The sequence below is a fragment of the Erinaceus europaeus genome, chromosome 2 (assembly GCF_950295315.1).
Source record: "Erinaceus europaeus chromosome 2, mEriEur2.1, whole genome shotgun sequence".
Classification (NCBI taxonomy): domain Eukaryota; kingdom Metazoa; phylum Chordata; class Mammalia; order Eulipotyphla; family Erinaceidae; genus Erinaceus; species Erinaceus europaeus.
Window position 1 is genome coordinate 117,431,270 of NC_080163.1, and position 19,005 is coordinate 117,450,274.

The 19,005-nt window shown below is 41.0% G+C and overlaps 1 protein-coding gene and 1 long non-coding RNA gene across 6 annotated transcripts in view; one reads left to right on the forward strand and one right to left on the reverse strand.

Moving 5' to 3' along the window:
• DLGAP2 (DLG associated protein 2) overlaps positions 1-19,005 on the forward strand; it is a 473,760-nt gene that overhangs the window by 294,267 nt on the left and 160,488 nt on the right. For all 5 annotated transcript variants that reach the window (XM_060184966.1, XM_060184964.1, XM_060184965.1 and 2 more), the window contains one exon: positions 11,000-11,032. In XM_060184966.1, coding sequence (XP_060040949.1) covers positions 11,000-11,032 — 33 coding nt within the window. The remainder of the gene's footprint in view (positions 1-10,999; positions 11,033-19,005) is intronic.
• Positions 14,287-19,005, reverse strand: part of LOC132536730 (uncharacterized) — a 182,933-nt gene continuing 178,214 nt past the window's right edge. Inside the window, exon 3 of the long non-coding RNA XR_009548226.1 lies at positions 14,287-14,443. This is a non-coding gene — a long non-coding RNA (uncharacterized LOC132536730). The remainder of the gene's footprint in view (positions 14,444-19,005) is intronic.

Here is a 19,005-nt window from a genome sequence, read left to right on the forward strand (position 1 = left end):
TTTATATTTAGCACCAGAGCCTGTGTAACCTCTAAGTCCCTATTGGTCTGAGCTTATAGTTCATGGTCACATCAGAGGAACATTTCAGGCTGCACTCATTTCAGGACCATTCTTTTTCGAGTGGCAGGGCAGGATACCCCCAGCTCCCTTCAGAGACTGGGGCTATCCCTACCAGCATTGCTTTATAGTAGAGCCAAGGTCTTGAGAGGTCCTTCTGGAAGTGACCAGTGGTAGTGGAGATAGGGACCCTTTAGAGGTCAAGGCCCATCATATGTGTATGGGAATCCAAGGATTCCCTAACTAGGGCCTCAGATGATCAGGTGGTGTGATATTGACCAAACAGGCCATTATTAAGTGGACCAGTCTCTTGCCTTTATCCAACTTTTGTAGTCCTTTCTTTATCTGATTATCTTAGATTTTCTCTCAGTTGTTTAGGCATTGAGTATCATTTATTGAGCCCAACCAGAGTTAGGTTTTGAGATCTGTCTTCTTTGGGCCTTTCTGATAGGTTGTCCTGCTAATTTGGTCTAAATCCAATCAATTACAGAATTTATGATGCCTTCTTTAGGCACTTCAACCATTATTGATCACTTTGACTTTGAGTTCTATGACTGCCCCTTGTTTATGTATGCATGTACATCTGTATCTAATACCCTAGACCCTAGCCTAATCTGGTGTCTGTTACTTAGCTAAAAGATGTGCCATCTAACTTGGATGTAGGTAGTGCCATGTGTTATGAAAGATCTCACCATATTTGAAGAGTTTAGAGGTTGACTTCTCAGGCTGGTATCTCCACAGTAGGATTTCAATAGCAGCATAATGTGAGATGGCAACACCAGTAGCAATTTGGTTGAAATGGTATGTCATAGTTGTCTTTATTTGCATTTCTCTGAAAAATCAATGACTTGGAGCATTTTTTTCAGATATCTGTTGGCCTTTTGAATCTCTTCTTTGGTGAATATTCCTTTATATCCTCTCCTCATTTTGGGATGGGATCATTTTTTTATTTTGTTTTTGATTTTTGTTTTTGCTTTTTGTTTTTGCTTTTTATTGTTATTGCTGAGTTTGGTGAGCTCTTTATATATTTTGGCAATTAGCCTTTTGTCTGATGTATGGAATGTAAAACTCTTCGCTCATTCTGTAATGGGTTTCTTTGTTTGGGTTCATTCTTTTTTTTTTTTTATTTAAGAAAGGATTAATTAACAAAACCATAAGGTAGGAGGGGTATAACTCCACACAATTCCCACCACCCAATCTCCATATCCCACCCCCTCCCCTGATAGCTTTCCCATTCTCTATCCCTCTGGGAGCATGGACCCAGGGTCATTGAGGGTTGCAGAAGGTAGAAGGTCTGGCTTCTGTAATTGCTTCCCCGCTGAATATGGGCGTTGACTGGTCGGTCCATACTCCCAGTCTGCCTCTCTCTTTCCCTAGTAGGGTGTGTCTCTGGGGAAGCTGAGCTCAAGGACATATTGGTGGGATCTTCAATCCAGGGAAGCCTGGCCACCATCCTGGTGGCATCTGGAATCTGGTGATTGAAAAGAGAGTTAACATACAAGGCCAAACAAATTGTTGAGCAATCATGGGCCCAAAGCTTGGAATAATGGAGAGGAAGTGTTAGGGAGGTACTCACTGCAAACTCTAGTGTACTTCTGTTTTCAGGTATATATTTTGCAGTAGTTTATGGATACATGTGAACATAAGCTCTCTCTCACAGAAGCTGGTGTATATCTACGTTATGGGACTTTGTTAGAAAGTGAACCACCTGAGATGAAATTAGAGTGTACTATAAAAGGAAAGGTCTCACCCGAGTAATGAGCTGAAGGGTTGTCATTCCACACGTGAAGTCTCTGGACACAGTTTGAGGTGAAGCATGTTGAGGTGGCAATTGTTGCGTTGGTTAGGTTGTGATCGGCGGATGCAATATTATTTGGTATGGATTGGGAGAGGCATATGGGAAAGTGGGCCCTATCCAAGGGTTCCAGGACTGGGGGAAGTAGGGGTGCTATAGTGGAGATGTGAGGTTCCTGCTGTCTTAGGGTTCAAAAAGACAATTGATAGTTAATGTTATCATCACATTAATTGGTAATTGGGTTAACTTTGAAAAGTCCTTTTGTTAGGGTTTGCTGTACAGGATCCAGTATCTTGTATATAGCTGTGCTATTGGATGCTTCTAATCTACTTGGTCTAGGCTTTTGAGAGAGTCCGCATATCAAATACACAGCCTATATATTAAAAAGATTCAGTTTGTGTTTTGAAAAACTTTGAGACATACAATTGATTTTCCCCCTCTCATATTGATTAACTACTAATTTATATGTCTACATTTTGCTAGGAGTGTACATAAACACCATTCCCAACACCAAAAGACTGTGACCCATTCCTCCCACCCATTCCCACCCCCCAGTGTCCCAGGAAGCTGCATGTCTGCCCCTCACCACAGGGTTTTTACTTTGGTGCCCTACTTACAATTTGGTCAGGTCCTGCTTTTAGTTTCCCTTTCAGATCTTCTTCCTCAGCTTCTGTTGATGAGTGGGATCATCCCATACTCATCTTTATCTTTCTGACTTAGCTCACTTAACATAATTCCTTCTAGCTCTGTCCAAGATGGGTCAGAGAAGGTGGGTTCATTGTTCTTGATAGCTGCATAGTATTCCATTGTGTATATATACCACAGCTTTCTCAGCCACTCATCTGTTGTTGGGCACCTGGGTTGCTTCCAGGTTTTAGCTATTATGAATTGTGCTGCTATGAACATAGGAGTACAAACCTCTTTTTGGTTGGGTGTTATGGAGTCCTTGGGGTGTAACCCCAGGAGAGGAATTACTGGATCATATGGAAGGTCCATGTCTAGCCTTCTGAGAGTTTTCCAGACTGCTCTCCACAGAGGCTCTACCAATTTACATTCCCACCAGCAATGTAAAAGGGTTCCTCTGTCCCCACAGCCTCTCCAGCATTTGTTGCTGCTGTCCTTTTTGATGTATGCCATTCTTACAGGAGTGAGGTGGTATCTTAGTGTTGTCTTAATTTGCATTTCTCTGACAATCAGTGAAATAGAGATAGAGCAGTTTTTCATATGTTTGTTAGCCTTTTGGATCTCCTCTGTAGTGAATGTTTTGTTCATATCCTCTGCCCATTTTGGGATGGGGTCATTTGCTTCTTTGGTGCTAAGTTTGCTGAGCTCTTTATATATTTTGGTGATTAGTTTCTTGTCTGATGTATGGCATGTGAAAATCTTCTCCCATTCTGTGAGGGGTCTCTCTGTTTGTTTAATAGTTTCTTTGGATGTGCAGAAGCTTTTCAATTTGATGTAGTCCCATTGGTTTGTTTCTGCTTTAGTCTTCCTTGCAATTGGGTTTGATTCATCAAAGATGTCCTTGAGGTGTAGGTGGGAAAGTGTTTTACCAATGTTTTCCTCTAAGTACTTGATTGTTTCTGGTCTGACATCTAGGTCTTTGATCCATTTGCAGTTGATTTTTGTTTCTGGTGAGATAAAGTGGTAAATTTCATTCTTCTGCATGTTACAACCCAGTTTTCCCAGCACCATTTATTGAAGAGAGCCTCCTTTTTCCATTTAATCCTTTGGGCCCCCTTATCAAAGATTAGATGCCCATAGGTGTTGGGATTTATTTCTGGGCTTTCAATTCTGTTCCACTGGTCTGTGTGCCTATTTTTGTTCCAGTACCATGCTGTTTTGATGATGATGGCTTTATAATATAGTTTAAGGTCTGGGAGTGTGATGCCTCCATTTCTGTTTCTTTTCCTCAAGATGGTTTTGGCAATTCTAGGTGTTTTCAGGTTTCAGATAAATGATTGTAGTGTTTGTTCTATTCTCTTAAAGAAGCTTGGTGGAACTTTGATGGGTATTGCATTAAATTTGTATAGGGCTCTGGGGAGAATATTCATTTTGATGATATTTATTCTTCCAATCCATGAGCATGGGATATCTTTCCATTTCTTGGTATCAGTTTCTATTTCCTTGAGTAGCGACTCATAGTTTTCAGCATACAAGTCTTTCACTTCTTTGGTCAACTTTATTCCTAGGTAGTTTATTGATTTTTCTGAAACCGTAAATGGGAGTGATTTCTGGATGTCTTCTTCTTCAGATTTAGTGTTTGCATAAAGAAATGCCACTGATTTTTTACACTGATTTTGTAGCCTGATACCTTGCTATATTGCCTAATAACTTCCAGTAATTTTCTGCTGGATTCTTTAGGTCTTTCTATGTATACTATCATATCATCTGCAAATAGTGAGAGCTTGACTTCTTCCCTTCCAATCTGTATTCCTTTGATTTCTTTCTCTTGCCTGATTGCTATGGCAAGACCTTCCAATACTATGTTGAAGAGTAACGCTGACAGTGGACAGCCCTGTCTAGTCCCCGATCTGAGGGGGAATGCTTTCAGCTTCTGTCCATTGAGTATGATGTTGGCTGTAGGTTTGCTATATATAGACTCCACTATCTTGAGGAATTTCCCATCTATTCCCATTTTTTGTAGAGTTTTGAGCATGAATGGGTGTTGGATTTTGTCAAAGGCTTTCTCTGCATCTATTGAGATAATCATGTGGTTTTTGGCTTTGCTTTTATTGATGTGGTGAATGACATTGATTGACTTACGGATGTTGAACCAGCCTTGCATTCCTGGGATGAATCCCACTTGGTCGTGATGAACAATCTTTTTGATATGTTGCTGTATCCGGTTGGCCAAGATCTTGTTTAATATTTTGGCATCAATGTTCATCAGAGATATTGGTCTGTAGTTTTCCTTTTTTGTTCTGTCCCTATCAGCTTTTGGTATCAGGGTGATGTTGGCTTCATAGAAGGTGGAAGGGAGTATTCCTGTTTCTTCAATCTTATGGAATAGCTTAAGAAGTATGGGTATTAACTGTTTCCTGAAAGTGTTGTAGAATTCATTTGTGAAGCCATCTGTTCCAGGACTTTTGTTGTTGGGGAGATTCTTAATAACGGTTTCAATTTCTTTGTCTGTGATTGGTGCATTTAGATTTTGTAGTTCTTCTTGGTTCAGTATTGGAAGGGCATATGTTTCTAGGAATTGTTCCATTTCTTCCAGATTCTCTAGCTTGGTGGCATATAGTTCTTTATGGGTTCATTCTTAATAAGGTACCAAACATATTACGGGAGTCCACCTTCATGACCACATCACCTCCCAGGGTCCTCCTCATTCTGGCACTTTCACTTGGCAAATAGGATACCACATGTGAAATCTTGAAAGGGACAGGAACACTGCATCCACAGGACACAAGACTCAAGAGTCTCACTTTTGAGTATGTTAACTACTATGAAACAAATGATCTTAGGACTCCAACACTCATGTTGACAACAGCATTCCTTACAAAAGGCAAGACATAGGAGAGAACCTTAGCAACACTGATGGATGGGGGCAAGGAGAAAAATGCCATGTATACTTAAGGATAAATGTAATTCAACCTCAAAAAGGCAGAGAGTTCCCATTCATGAAATGGCCTGTATAAACAAAAGAGCATGGCCCATAGAGAAGAAGCCTTGGAGATAAAAGATTTGACATGTGACTTCTGGGACACACAATGCTCCATCCATTGCATAGACCTAATAGGCTTCAGAGATGGCAGAGGGATCTTCATCGGAGACCTTTGTCTGGAATGACCCTCAAGAAGGGTCATTCAATCCAGATATTCATTGGTCTTGCCCTGGGAGGCATTAGGGCTGAGATGAACAGTCTAAGATCAGGACTTTGTGGGATAGTTTTCAGGAGAGAGGCTCATCATGTTGGTCTGTGAGATTGGAGAGACTGAACTAGGATAGTTGCTCCAAAACCAGAAATTGAGTTGAACGGCTTCCTCCCTGTAGCTTCTGCTAGGATGACTGAGCTGACAAGGGATTTCTGTGCCCTGGCCTGCTGTGTGGATGCTGAGAATTCTTACGTGTCATGAATGTGTTTGGGGAGTGGCTAGGCAAACCCAGAAATAAGCTGCTGTCCTTACCATTTGCCCATCTAACTGATCTCTGCAAACACTTGACATCTCTGGAAACCTCTTTTTAAAAAATATTTTTGTATTATCTTTATTTATTTATTGGATAGATACAGCCATAAATTGAAAGAGGAAGGGGTCATAGAGAAGCCAAGAGACAGAGAAACACCTACAATACTGCTTCACCACTAGCAAAGCTTTGCCCCTGCAGGTGGGGCCCGGGGGCTCAAACCTGGGACCTTGCGCATTGTAATATGTGCTCAACCAGGTGCACCATCACCTGACCCCCTCTGGACACCTCTTTTCCTGGAGGAATGAAAGAAAGACCAACAGGCTATTTACTTCCCATAGTGATGGGAGTTCATGAGATGAGAGTCTTGAGCAGCACTGAATTTCATAGATAAGAACAGCATGAAAACAGCCACCTATCGATTATTTGCAGTGAGACATTTACTTTTTGGCTGACTTTGTATCCTGGCATGCTCTGCCTGCCAATGGGCACATATTCGGGTTAAACAATGTTTTTTCCTAAGAGGTGCCAATAAATTATTTTACTTTCTTAAGTCAGGCTTACCCTAAAAATGTATCTGATCCCCAGACACAATCCTAACATTAAATAAGACATTTGGGATTTGGCTACTGGGAAGTGAAAGTGCTGTGAAGTGAGCTCAGTATGTGGTCCAGGCATTCACACTGACTGAGTGTTCGTTCTGCTCCAATGCAGAGATCAGGGCTCAGAGGGAAACGGCAGCATAGGAAGGTTTCTTCTGGTCACACTGTGTTCCTAGTACTAGATAAGTAAGGATCACAGGAGATTTTCAGTTCTTACATATGATAGAAGGAAGGGAGATGCTTTTTGAAAAATGTGAGCACCATACATGAGAACTAACCATAACATCTGACTTTACTTGTCAATGTAGGTTCTGAGTTGATGTCTGTGACCAGCAGTGCCTTCTGGACACAAGACCACAGTATCATCTTTTAACAGGATTTTATATCTGGTTCCTAATGGCTTTGTCACTTTGTTAAAACTTCTGATTTCCAGCTTGACTTCACATGTTTTCACATACTGAAAACTCATTGTAATTCTGTTTACATACAACTTTTTGATTGAATGAAGTGTGTACACTCTATTCACCTGTTAGCAGTGAGCACATTTTTCTAACTAGTTTCTGATATGATCTCTTCATGCGTTCTTGAATTTTGAAGAAGTCTGAGCACAGTTTTCTTCTGCTTGGTTGCTAATGTGTATTTCTGATGCACACTTTAAACAGAAAGAAAGAGAACATACTGAATAGCTTATGCTTAAATATTCTACAAATGGATTAAAACAAAGCTTGTAGAGATTCCTCTTCAAGCACATTTGTGACTTCTTTTCCTCAAATGGGTCACACACCTGGAGGCGCTTGCAGTCCTCCTGCAAAGCTCAGGTCACTCATGGACCCCAAATGTGCCCTACTATGTCAGGACACTTGTGCCTCTAGAGCACACTTCTTTATACTGGCCACAGCTCCTTTTCTCACACGTGAATAATCAATGAAAATTTCTTTAGACTTGCTGATGTTGATGATTGATCCATCTGTGCTAGGTTTGAGGTTAAGGCATTTGGATGGTTATCTCACTTAACTTTGGAAACAACTCAGGGGTAAAATCTATTATGCTCCGCTAGGTAATATAATTGTGTTTTATTTGTTTTGAGATTACAACAAAGTTTAACTAAGGGATAACAGTAACAGCAAATATTTAAGCACCTACTTTGTGCCAGCTTCTCTTTCTGGGAAGGTTAAAATGAAGGCATCCTTGTGTCAAAGAGGCAGAGGTCCTCAATTACTCTCAAGGCTCAGAGTTCAGAAAAGCTAATCCTCGATAGGTATGGATTGCATGCACACAATCTCTGGCTCATGCAAAGGTCTCTACCTGATGTCAATTAGCTTTATAGTCTACCTTCTCATTTAAAGGAATCTCTGCTAAGTGATGATGAATGCGTGGTGTAGCCATTTTGATTCCTGATATATTGTGGATCATTTCATCTGGTGTCCCTAGGAAAGACAGTGCTAACAGTGCTGCACTGTTCACTAGGATCCAGGGGATACACCCCTTTCCTTCCTGGGTTCAGAAATCCAGTCAGGCCCTGGGTGTTCAGTGATGTAAAAAAAATTTTAAAAACACTGTTGTCACTAGGGAAAGACTCAGAAGGCAAATTGTCTTCATAGAGTGCTGAGTCCACTGCAAGTAAGAATTCCCACTTTTTTTTTTGCCAACAGGTTTATTCTGAGCCTCAGTGTCTACACAGATCTATTGCCCCAGTGCCGACTCCCCCCCCTTTTTTTCTTCTTTTTTCTGATAGTGACACAGAGAAAAAGTAAGCGGGGAGGGAGACAGAGAACTGCAGTACTGCTTCATCTCTTATGAAGCTTTTTTCCCTTTAAGTAGAGAGGCACTGGGGACTTGAACCTGGGTCCATGTGTATGGTAGCATGTGCCTCTTCTGGGTGTGTCACTGCCCAGCTGCTCCACTTTATCTGCCAACCAGTGTTCCTCCTCCTCAGCAAGATGCATGACTAAAGTGAGTGGTCTCTTTGAGTCACTTTAAAGTGGAGCCCAGAATAGATGACATCACTCCCAACCCCAAGTTCTTCAAAGCATCTCAGCATCATAGGAACAGTGAGGTCAAGAAGGGCCAATTCCTGCTGGTGTGTGCTCAGGGCCAGGTGGATATTGAGTGTGAACACATCTTCACAAGGCAGTCTCTTACCTCTCAGCAGGACTTTCATTTTACCCCCAGTGAAACACACACACACACACACACACACACACACACACATCGCTTGATGCATTTTGACTTTGAACCCATGACTTGTGGCCTTACACTGCCACAGTCCTCTGCATGTCACTCCCATGAGATGGCAGTGAGCTCACAACAGCCCTTGGATGTCACACTCCCCTCCCCCCAAAAATAAAAATTAAAAAATTTTATAAAAACACCATTCACCTTTGGGAAAGATCCTTAGAGTCACTAGGGAAAGATAGAAACAGGCTGGGGGTATGGATCAGCCTGCCAGTGCCTATGTCCAGTGGAGAAGCAACATCAGAAGCCAGAACTCCCACTTTCTGCACCCTAAAAATAATGTTGATCCATATTCCCAGTGAGGGAGAAATGATAGAGGGAAGATGACCAGAGGGCTCTGAACACCAGCTCCATCAGGATCTGGAGGGAGAATAGGAAATAGGGAGGGACTTTTGGATGTAATAGTAAGTGTGCATGTGACTAGGAAAGTAAGAGAAGATGGGACATTAAGAAAATGGATGGGGGTCGTGAGGTAGTGCAACAAGTTAAGCACAAGTGGCGCAAAGCACAAGGACTGGGGTGAGAATCCCGGTTCGAGCCCCTGACTTTGCACCTGCAGGGTAGTTGCCTCACAAGCGGTGAAGCAGGTCTGCAGGTGTCTGTCTTTCTCTCCCCCTCTCTGTCTTCTCCACCTCTCTCCATTTCTCTCTGTCCTATCTAACAACAGCAGTAATATCAATAACAACAAGGCCAACAAAATGGGGAAAAAATGGCCTCCAGGAGCAATGGATTTGTATTGCAGGCACCAAGCCCCAGTAATAACTCTGAAGGGAAAAAAAAGAAAAAGAAAGAAAGATAGATAGACAAATATATGCAAAAATAGACAGATAATTGTAGAAATAATAGTTAACCCATATCTGCAACCTTGGGAGAATTGCTGTACCTTACAATGGAGAGATTGGGGATCCAGAACTCTCATGGGGGGAATGGTGCAGAGTTGTACCCTTGTTATCTTGTAATTTTATAAATAAATGTTAAAAATAAAAATTTAAAAAGTGAAAGGAAGAGAAGCAGTACCATAGGAAAAAACGGGCAAATGTATAAGCATAAATACATATATATTTATAGAAATAATAGTCAACACATATCTGCAACCTTGGGAGAACTACTATGGTTTCCAATGCAGGGGATGGGGATACAAAACTCTGGTGGTGGGAACAGTGCAGAATTATAGCCCTCTTATCTTATAGTTTTATAAATCAATATTAAGTCACTAATAAAATTTTTCAAAAGAGACCCCTTGGAGTCCTTCTGTAGCACACCCAACTCACCCTGTAGACCAACTGTTTCCCCAGTTGGTAGTGCATATCACAGGGACAACTCTGTTCTGCATCAATTTGTGCAGGTCACATTCTTTGAGCTTCTCACACCTTGATCCGTCAGATTCCCTGTGCCAGGAATGAATGAGTCTTCTACATATTTCTACACATGACCTAAAACAATGCAGAGTAGAGTGAATGTGCTTATGCAAAGAAAGACATTCAAATAAGTCTTCTGTATATCAGCATTTATGCAGAACTCCATGAGATTGACTGTTCACCTGCCCTGAGACCCAAATTCTTTCCCAGGAGGACAGCATCTTAGAGCAATTTCCATGTGTCTCCATAAACTTCTTGGAAATTTCCAATGACTCTGCATGTTCTGGTCCCTAACCAACTGGTCTGGTCTGGTCTGCAGAGAAGAACTCATGGGCCACTTACCAAAAAACTAGGGCAACTGTGAGATTCCATGTTTTTACTGTAATATCATATAATTAATATAGTATTCATGTGATTCTTTTGCTCACGAATGGTTGTGCCTGAAAGGAGACTTCAAAGTAAAGGTTTAGGGAGGTAGAGGGATATCCTAAAAAGGAAAGAAAAAGTTTAAGTATTAATGAGTAATGTTAAGGGATGAAATATACTGTTCTTATTTCACTGAAGTAATTTGATTTTGTAGCATAGAGTTAATGAGCATATATTCATGTGTGTACAAGATGTGACCAAAATTAGCAGTTTAATAAAATTCATAGGTACAGTGTTTACTAGTCACAACTTTTATAAGTCATATGTGCTGAGATCAGACTGGCATTGGCTGAGATGCTGGAGGTACCATGTGTGTTCATCAGTCAGGCTGCTATCTTTGGTTGAAGTTCCCATGTACCCAGATGTTGGAGTAACGCTTCTCTCTTTATCCATTACAGAGTCCCAGTGCACTCTCTGCGGGGAACCGGAAGGTGAGTGTGTCCAGCCTGCCACATCTGGCACAGGCAGACATGGGGGGATACTGGGGTGCTGGAATATTATGTTTCACAGGACAAATGGCTGGGAAGTTGTCACACAGCAGATTTAACCTGAAAGCACGTTCCCTATAGTCTTTGATGGGAAACGTGCAAAAGGTGTCCAGAATGGCACACAGATGAGCTTTGGGCAGGAGGAGTTCCTTTCTAATGGAAACATACATCCCAACCAAATGGCAATACTTCTCTTGTTTGGGATTTTGACATGTAGTCAATGTTTCTATATAATAAATGCTAATAAATGCTGATAAGATTAAAGATCTACATTTTTGGTCTTCCACATATAGTCAGAGGAGCTATGGATCCCTACCCTAGTGGAAAGCTCTGAAAACTGCCCAGATGGCCAAGATTCAGCCCCCAGGGGCGGGACTTCTATACTAATTATGCCTGCTAAGGTTCAAACCCAAGTATGTAATTTCAGTTTCTGCTGGAGTTTCTAACAAAGAGCTAAGAAATCTGGTATACACCTAATCCCTCCACCCCCAACAGGTGCTCTGAATCAGTAAGAGTTTTAAATTTGAAAGTCTACTTTCATCAGAAAAGGCAAATTGGTTAGAAAACAAGTCAATTGAGGTCATTGGGTAAAGAGGCCACCCTCAAACATACTTTGTAGACTAAGCTCCCGCCCAAGGTTTGTCCAGCCACACAGAAGTGTCTGATGGGCAGTGCTAGTGTTCACCAAGAGATCCAAACCAAGCTGACAAAAAGGGAATGTCGAGTTAACTTGGGAAATTCTATCAGGCTGTTTCCTCTTTGTGTGTGTGTGTGTGTGTGTGTGTGTGTGTTTGAGATATCATGAGAAAGTTTTCAAAGTTCTTGTTGGTTAAATATATTGAATGCATAAGCATACTATAAAGTCTATATTTTCACTATATTTTCAAATGTTAAGCCTCATTATTGTGTAAGATGTGAGACTTTGGGCACAAGTATGCCAGGGTCAGAGGAAATGTATGCTTTATGGCTGAGGCAGCAGTTCTCTTGGAGAGGGTTTCAGCTGAGTCACACAGCCCCTGATGTGGGGTGCTGGGTTAACCCATCTAAGTTCTCCTTGTCTTGTGTCCTTCAAGCTTTGGAATTTTCATTGCTTTTACTGTTCCTGCTCTTCCTTGTTATCCCCAGTGGGATGTGCTACCCATGCTGTGGTGTCTTGCTCGGTTCTTATTGTTCCCCTCCTGCGGAAGCATTCAATGTGTGTGTACTGGAGAAATTGGGAAATACATAAGCCCTGTGCAGAGTGACTGGTCAAAATGCCTAGTGCTTTTCTCGCTCACCTGTTTCTATGAAGGATGTCCTCTGCAAGAGCTGTGTGCACTCTGTGGGATTTGGCTTTCAGCTCTTTCTCCTCAGTGCAGTAAATAAGAGCCCATCTGGGTTCAGTTCAGAAGTGAGGGTGTGGGTCAGTCAGGGGTAACTCAGATGAATGTTTGCCAGATTTTATGTTTGCCCATAGGAAGGTATTAGCACCAGCAGGGACTCAGTACCCTATGGGTTGATGCTAGATATTTACATTGCTGGAAGAGGGGTCCTTCTGCCATAGAGTCTTCACCCAGGTCTAAGCCTCTGGGCTCCACAGTATTGGGGTACTTCAACACCAGATTGAGTCTGGGGTGCAGGACCCTGGGTGATGAATGGACCAGAACTGCATCTCCCCCGTCCCCATGATCCTCATCTGAGCTCACCTCAATGTTTCAATGTATTGGTAGTAGTGGAGTGGCTCCAAATCCAAGGCTCAGCTGTGTCGTGTGTTTGGAAAAACATATAAATATTCATGCATCTGTAAATCATTTAAGTAATTAGTCTAAGTGAGAGCTGGCGGGTGTCGTGGGTGGAATCCGAACTCAGCTTTTTGTGCAGTGATTTCTTGTCCGTGTCTCTGGCTTCTCATGGGCAGTGGCACAGAGGACCTGAGTGTAGCCCAGACCCCATGTCTATGCTCCTTGCCCCAGAAGGTGAAGGCCTCAATGCATTTATCTTCTTTCCTCCTGTCAGCAGGCTATGAACACGTTCATCAAAGCCAGTGAAGTGGGGAGCACCTATTTGCATTTTAATGATGAGTTCTCTTGGAGAGAATTAGTTCTTTGGATAGAGATTGAATAATTTGCTTTGTCTCAGATGATCATATCTCCAAGCCAGTGAGACTGGGAACAAAGTTTCCAGGATGCTGGCGATCTCAGGATTCTGAGGGTGGAGACTTATCATGCTGTGGCCTGTTTTCTAGAGAACTTAAATTTTTAATTGTAGATTAATTTTTCAAGTGTACATCACAATTCCCACATGCAAATTATTTATGCTTTCTGTACTGCAGAGTTTCAGAAATGCAGATGACTAAATTTTTCTGAGGTGAAAATATTTAATAAAATGTATTGTTCTACAGTGACCTTGGGTCCATACTCCCAGAAGGTTAAAGAATAGGAAAGCTATCAAGGGAGAAGATGGAATATGGAGTTCTGGTGGTGGGAATTTTGTGGAGTTGTGCCCCTCTTAATCCTATGGTTTTGTCAGTGTTTCCTTTTTATAAATAAATAATTTAAAATATATTGTTCTTTTGAGTTATTATCTTTCTCCCTCCCACAAATATATAGTGGCTTAACTCTGGGTGTTAAATGAACTGTATGAGCATGTGTTGATCAGGTCCATCTTGCCATTTGAAGAATACAGTAACTACAGAGTTTCTATGCCAGAGACTGATTCCAAAAACAAAGGAGGTTGGAAATTTGCTAAGAGCAGTGTCACTTCTTAAAATCATTTGCTATAATAACAGTGACACTGCCTCCATTTGTATCATTTCCCCAGTGGCTCCTATCACCTTTTGGACTTTGGAAGTAGCTGGGTATTATCTAGCAAGAAAATCACTTTGTTCATTGGTCTTTATATCAAATACACCCAAAGTTTTTGCATGATATAGCTTATCGATTTAATATAGGAAAACAATTTAAGAATATATGACCTTTTCAGACTCTATTGACAAATTCATGATGCCATTTATTTCTTTTTTTTTCTTTTTTATTTAAGAAAGGATTAATTAACAAAACCATAGGGTAGGAGGGGTACAATTCCCACCACCCAATCTCCATATCCCACCCCTTCCCCTGATAGCTTTCCTATTCTCTATCCCTCTGGGAGCATGGACCCAGGGTCATTGAGGGTTGCAGAAGGTAGAAGGTCTGGCTTCTGTAATTGCTTCCCCGCTGAACATGGGTGTTGACTGGTCGGTCCATACTCCCAGTCTGCCTCTCTCTTTCCCTAACAGGGTGGGTCTCTGGGGAAGCAGAGCTCAAGGACACATTGGTGGGGTCTTCAGTCCAGGGAAGCCTGGCCGGCATCCTGATGACATCTGGGACCTGGTGACTGAAAAGAGAGTTAACATACAAAGGCAAACAAATTGTTGAGCAATCATAGACCCAAAGCTTGGAATAGTGGAGAGGAAGTGTTAGGGAGGTACTCACTGCAAACTCTAGTGTACTTCTGCTTTCAGGTATATATTTTGCAGTAGTTTACGGATACGTGTGAACATATGCTCTCTCTCACAGAAACTGGTGTATATCTAGGTTATGGGACTTTGTTAGAAAGTGAACCACCTGAGATGGAGTTAGAGTATACTATGAAAGGAAAGGTCTCACCCGAGTAATGAGCTGAAGGGTTGTCATTCCACACGTGAAGTCTCTGGACACAGTCTGGACACAGTCTGAGGTGAAGCATGTTGAGGTGGCAATCGTTGCGTTGGTTAGGTTGTGATTGGCAGATGCAATATTATTTGATATGTATTGGGAGAGGCATACGGGAAAGTGGGCCCTATCCAAGGGTTCCAGGACTGGGGGATGTAGAGGCTCTATAGTGGAGATGTGAGGTTCCTGCTGTCTTAGGGTTCAAAAAGACAATTGATAGTTAATGTTATCATCACATTAATTGGTAATAGGGTTAACTTTGAAAAGTCCTTTTGTTAGGGTTTGCTGTACAGTACCCAGTATCTTGTATATAGCTGTGCTATTGGTTGCTTCTGATCTACTTGGTCTAGGCTTTTGAGAGAGTCTGCATATCAATTACACAGCCTATATATTAAAAAGATTCAGTTTGTGTTTTGAAAAACTTTGAGACATACAATTAATTTTCCCCCTCTCATATTAATTAACTAGTGATTTATATGACTACATTTTACTAGGAGTGTACATAAACACCATTCCCACCACCAAAAGACTGTGGCCCATCCCTCCCACCCACTCCCACCCCCCCACTGTCCCAGGAAGCTGCATGTCTGCCCCTCACCACAGGGTTTTTACTTTGGTGCCCTACTTACAATTTGGTCAGGTCCTGCTTTTAGTTTCCCTTTCAGATCTTCTTCCTCAACTTCTGTTGATGAGTGGGATCATCCCATACTCATCTTTATCTTTCTGACTTAGCTCACTTAACATAATTCCTTCTAGCTCTGTCCAAGATGGGTCAGAGAAGGTGGGTTCGTTGTTCTTGATAGCTGCATAGTATTCCATTATGTATATATACCACAGCTTTCTCAGCCACTCATCTGTTGTTGGGCACCTGGGTTGCTTCCAGGTTTTAGCTATTATGAATTGTGCTGCTATGAACATAGGAGTACAAACCTCTTTTTGGTTGGGTGTTATGGAGTCCTTGGGGTATAACCCCAGGAGAGGAATTACTGGATCATATGGAAGGTCCATGTCTAGCCTTCTGAGAGTTTTCCAGACTGCTCTCCACAGAGGCTCTACCAATTTACATTCCCACCAGCAATGTAAAAGGGTTCCTCTGTCCCCACAGCCTCTCCAGCATTTGTTGCTGCTGTCCTTTTTGATGTATGCCATTCTTACAGGAGTGAGGTGGTATCTTAGTGTTGTCTTAATTTGCATTTTTGATGAATCAAACCCAGTTGCAAGGAAGACTAAAGCAGAAACAAACCAATGGGACTACATCAAATTGAAAAGCTTCTGCACATCCAAAGAAACTATTAAACAAACAGAGAGACCCCTCACAGAATGGGAGAAGATCTTCACATGCCATACATCAGACAAGAAACTAATCACCAAAATATATAAAGAGCTCAGCAAACTTAGCATCAAAGAAGCAAATGACCCCATCCCAAAATGGGCAGAGGATATGAACAAAACATTCACTACAGAGGAGATCCAAAAGGCTAACAAACATATGAAAAACTGCTCTAGGTCACTGATGCCATTTATTTCAAACAGATGACAGGGATGAGTGGAACCACAATTGTCAATTCATAGATTGCATTACATTGGAAGTCTGAATTGCCCTGCTAGAGGGAGCTGGTAAGTGGTAAACCTGATAGAGCACACATTACAATGTGGAAAGAACTGGGTTCAATTCCCCAGCCCCAACCTGCAGTAGGGGAAGCTTTGAGAGTAGTGAAGCAGTGCTATATATGTCTGTCTTTCTCTCTCCCTCTCTATCTTCCCTTTCCCTCTGGATTTCTCTCTGTCTCTATCAAATAAATAAATAAGTAACCCTACTAGCAAGAAAATTTTCTGATGTGGGGAGGCAGATAAAGGTGCTTGGGAGGGTTTAGAGACTTATTTGAAATCCACTAGAATGTAGTAGTAAATGTCTTACATCTTTGTTATTTAACCTCATTAAATCTAAGAAATAAAGCAAACTATCATATATAAATTTGATGGGACAGAATATGCTGCAAAAGAGCTAGGAAGGATTTTAGCATGATACACTTTTCACTGATGAGTGTCCTTCAGATAATGACTTCATAAGCAGCAAACTGTTTGTGATAATATAAATGTGCATTGCATTAGTAGAAATTCTAGTCCAAAAGCAAAATTCAGGGTTTTTTTTAAACCACCAAAAATCTAAGATCAAAAGTTTCTTTCTCAGTCTTTTTTTTTTTACTTTGGTCATTAAAAAGTACAAATTGCATACCGTACTTCAAATTTTAGGCAGACATGAGGACTCATATTTTACCACAAATACAAGAAACAAAATCTACCTCTTGAGATCTTGTGACTCGCTGAGAACACGAGCCTCCCAGGACTCTCCCACTATGAACAGAACTCCCAACTGTAGATAAGCATGGGACAAAACATTGTATCCCATGGAAAGAAACACTGAAGAATGCCCAGACTAACATCAGAATCAAAACTTGAATGTATACTGTGTTCATATAAAAATCACTAAATAGTTTTTCCAAAGGAAAAGGAACCACCATGTAAGAAGCAGATAGTATGACAAAAAGCTGAACTATCAAGAAATAAAAAGGATCTTTAAATTCATCATTATGTCCATACAGTATTAAGTAGATTATACAGTGCTGAAGATAGATTTAGTGACCTAGAAGGTAAATGTGAAGATATAACCTAGAGTTCTGCATATACTAGAAGAGATAATAGGGGAAAAGAATCTAGATGGCTTGAGGAATGAAGACATATGTCTGGAACTAAGTGATAAGGGAATGGGAATAACGGATGGCCTTCCTCAAAGAAAGAAAGGCTGAGATTTTCCTAGAATGAAGAAACTTGTGCCTCTTGTTCTAAGAACTCCTAGTTCTGAAGAAAAAAAAAAAAAAAGTAAGCCAAAGCACATCCTTACCTCATAAAATGAAGCTTAGAATATTTAAGATCAGTAAATAATCTTAAACAAAGAAAATGAATTTATTACTGACAATACACTGGTTTCAAGAAGGTTTTCCTCATCAAAACCAATGATAGATGGTATTGGAGTAGAATCCTTTGCTAATCATAGCTGTGTGGTTTTGGATCAAATGCAGAAAGTTGACCATCAGAATATGCGCTCTTATTACCAACAAAGATGTTTTGTAAGCTACACCTGGAACCAGAGGTGAGGTCATAGCCACTAAGCATAAAATAGAAAGTGGGCTTGAATTGCATATTCTGTCTGGAATCTGAAATTGTTACATGTGTACATCCACACAGAATGATATACATACAGAGAGAGAGAGAGAGAAAAGCTGGGCCAGATGGTGGCGCACCTGGTTGAGCATACATGTTGCAGTCCTTGAGAACCTGGGTTTGAGCCTCCAGTCCCCACCTTCAGGGGGAAAGCTTTGAGAGTGGTGAAGCAGTGCTGCAGGTCTCTCTCTATATATCACCCCTCCTCTCTCGATTTCTGGCTGTCTTTATACAATAAAGAAATAAATATAATTAAAAAATTGGAAAAATAAAAATAAAATACAAAAAGTCAAGCTTGAAAATTTTTTTTAACTACCCACTATCTGAGATTTAGAAATTCTGCTGACATTGAAACTACTTTTTCCTCATTAATTTGCTCAGGGAATACATAGTTACTCTATTTTTCTGGCCACTGTGTAATTTAAAAATGAGGTTTCAGGCTTAGTATGGATTTTTACATTAGATTTTTTTTTAATGTTGGGCTGAGTTTTGGCTCACCAGTTGAGCACACCCATTGCCATGTATAAGGACCCCAGTTCAAACCCTGCCCCCTCCTGCAGCAGGGAAGCTTCATGAGCAGAGAATCAGTGCTGTGTGTCTCTCTTTCTCTCCCCCTCTCTTCCTCCCCTTTCAACTTCTCTCCTCTTGGGGAAAAAACGGTGTCTAATTTCTTGTTACCAGGCTAATGCAAAATTGCTTCCTTTTGAAGGCAAAAATACATAGGACATGTGAAACTGAGTATTCAGAAAATTGAGTCAAATGTTAAGTCAAGTTAGAGTTATTTCTAGTAATCCATAATAAACTCCTCTATAAAAAAAAATAGAAGTATATTCAACATGAGGAAAGAGTCTGACATTTCAATCCCATAGCAGAATGTTGCCACTTTGAAAACAAGGATTTTTTTTCTTTTTTCATTTCATAATTTTATTTAATTTTTTTGTCCCCAGGGTTAACACTGGGCCTCAGTACCTGAGTAAAAAAAGTCCGGGTGACTTTTTTTTTTCTTTTGCTAGAGACAGAGAG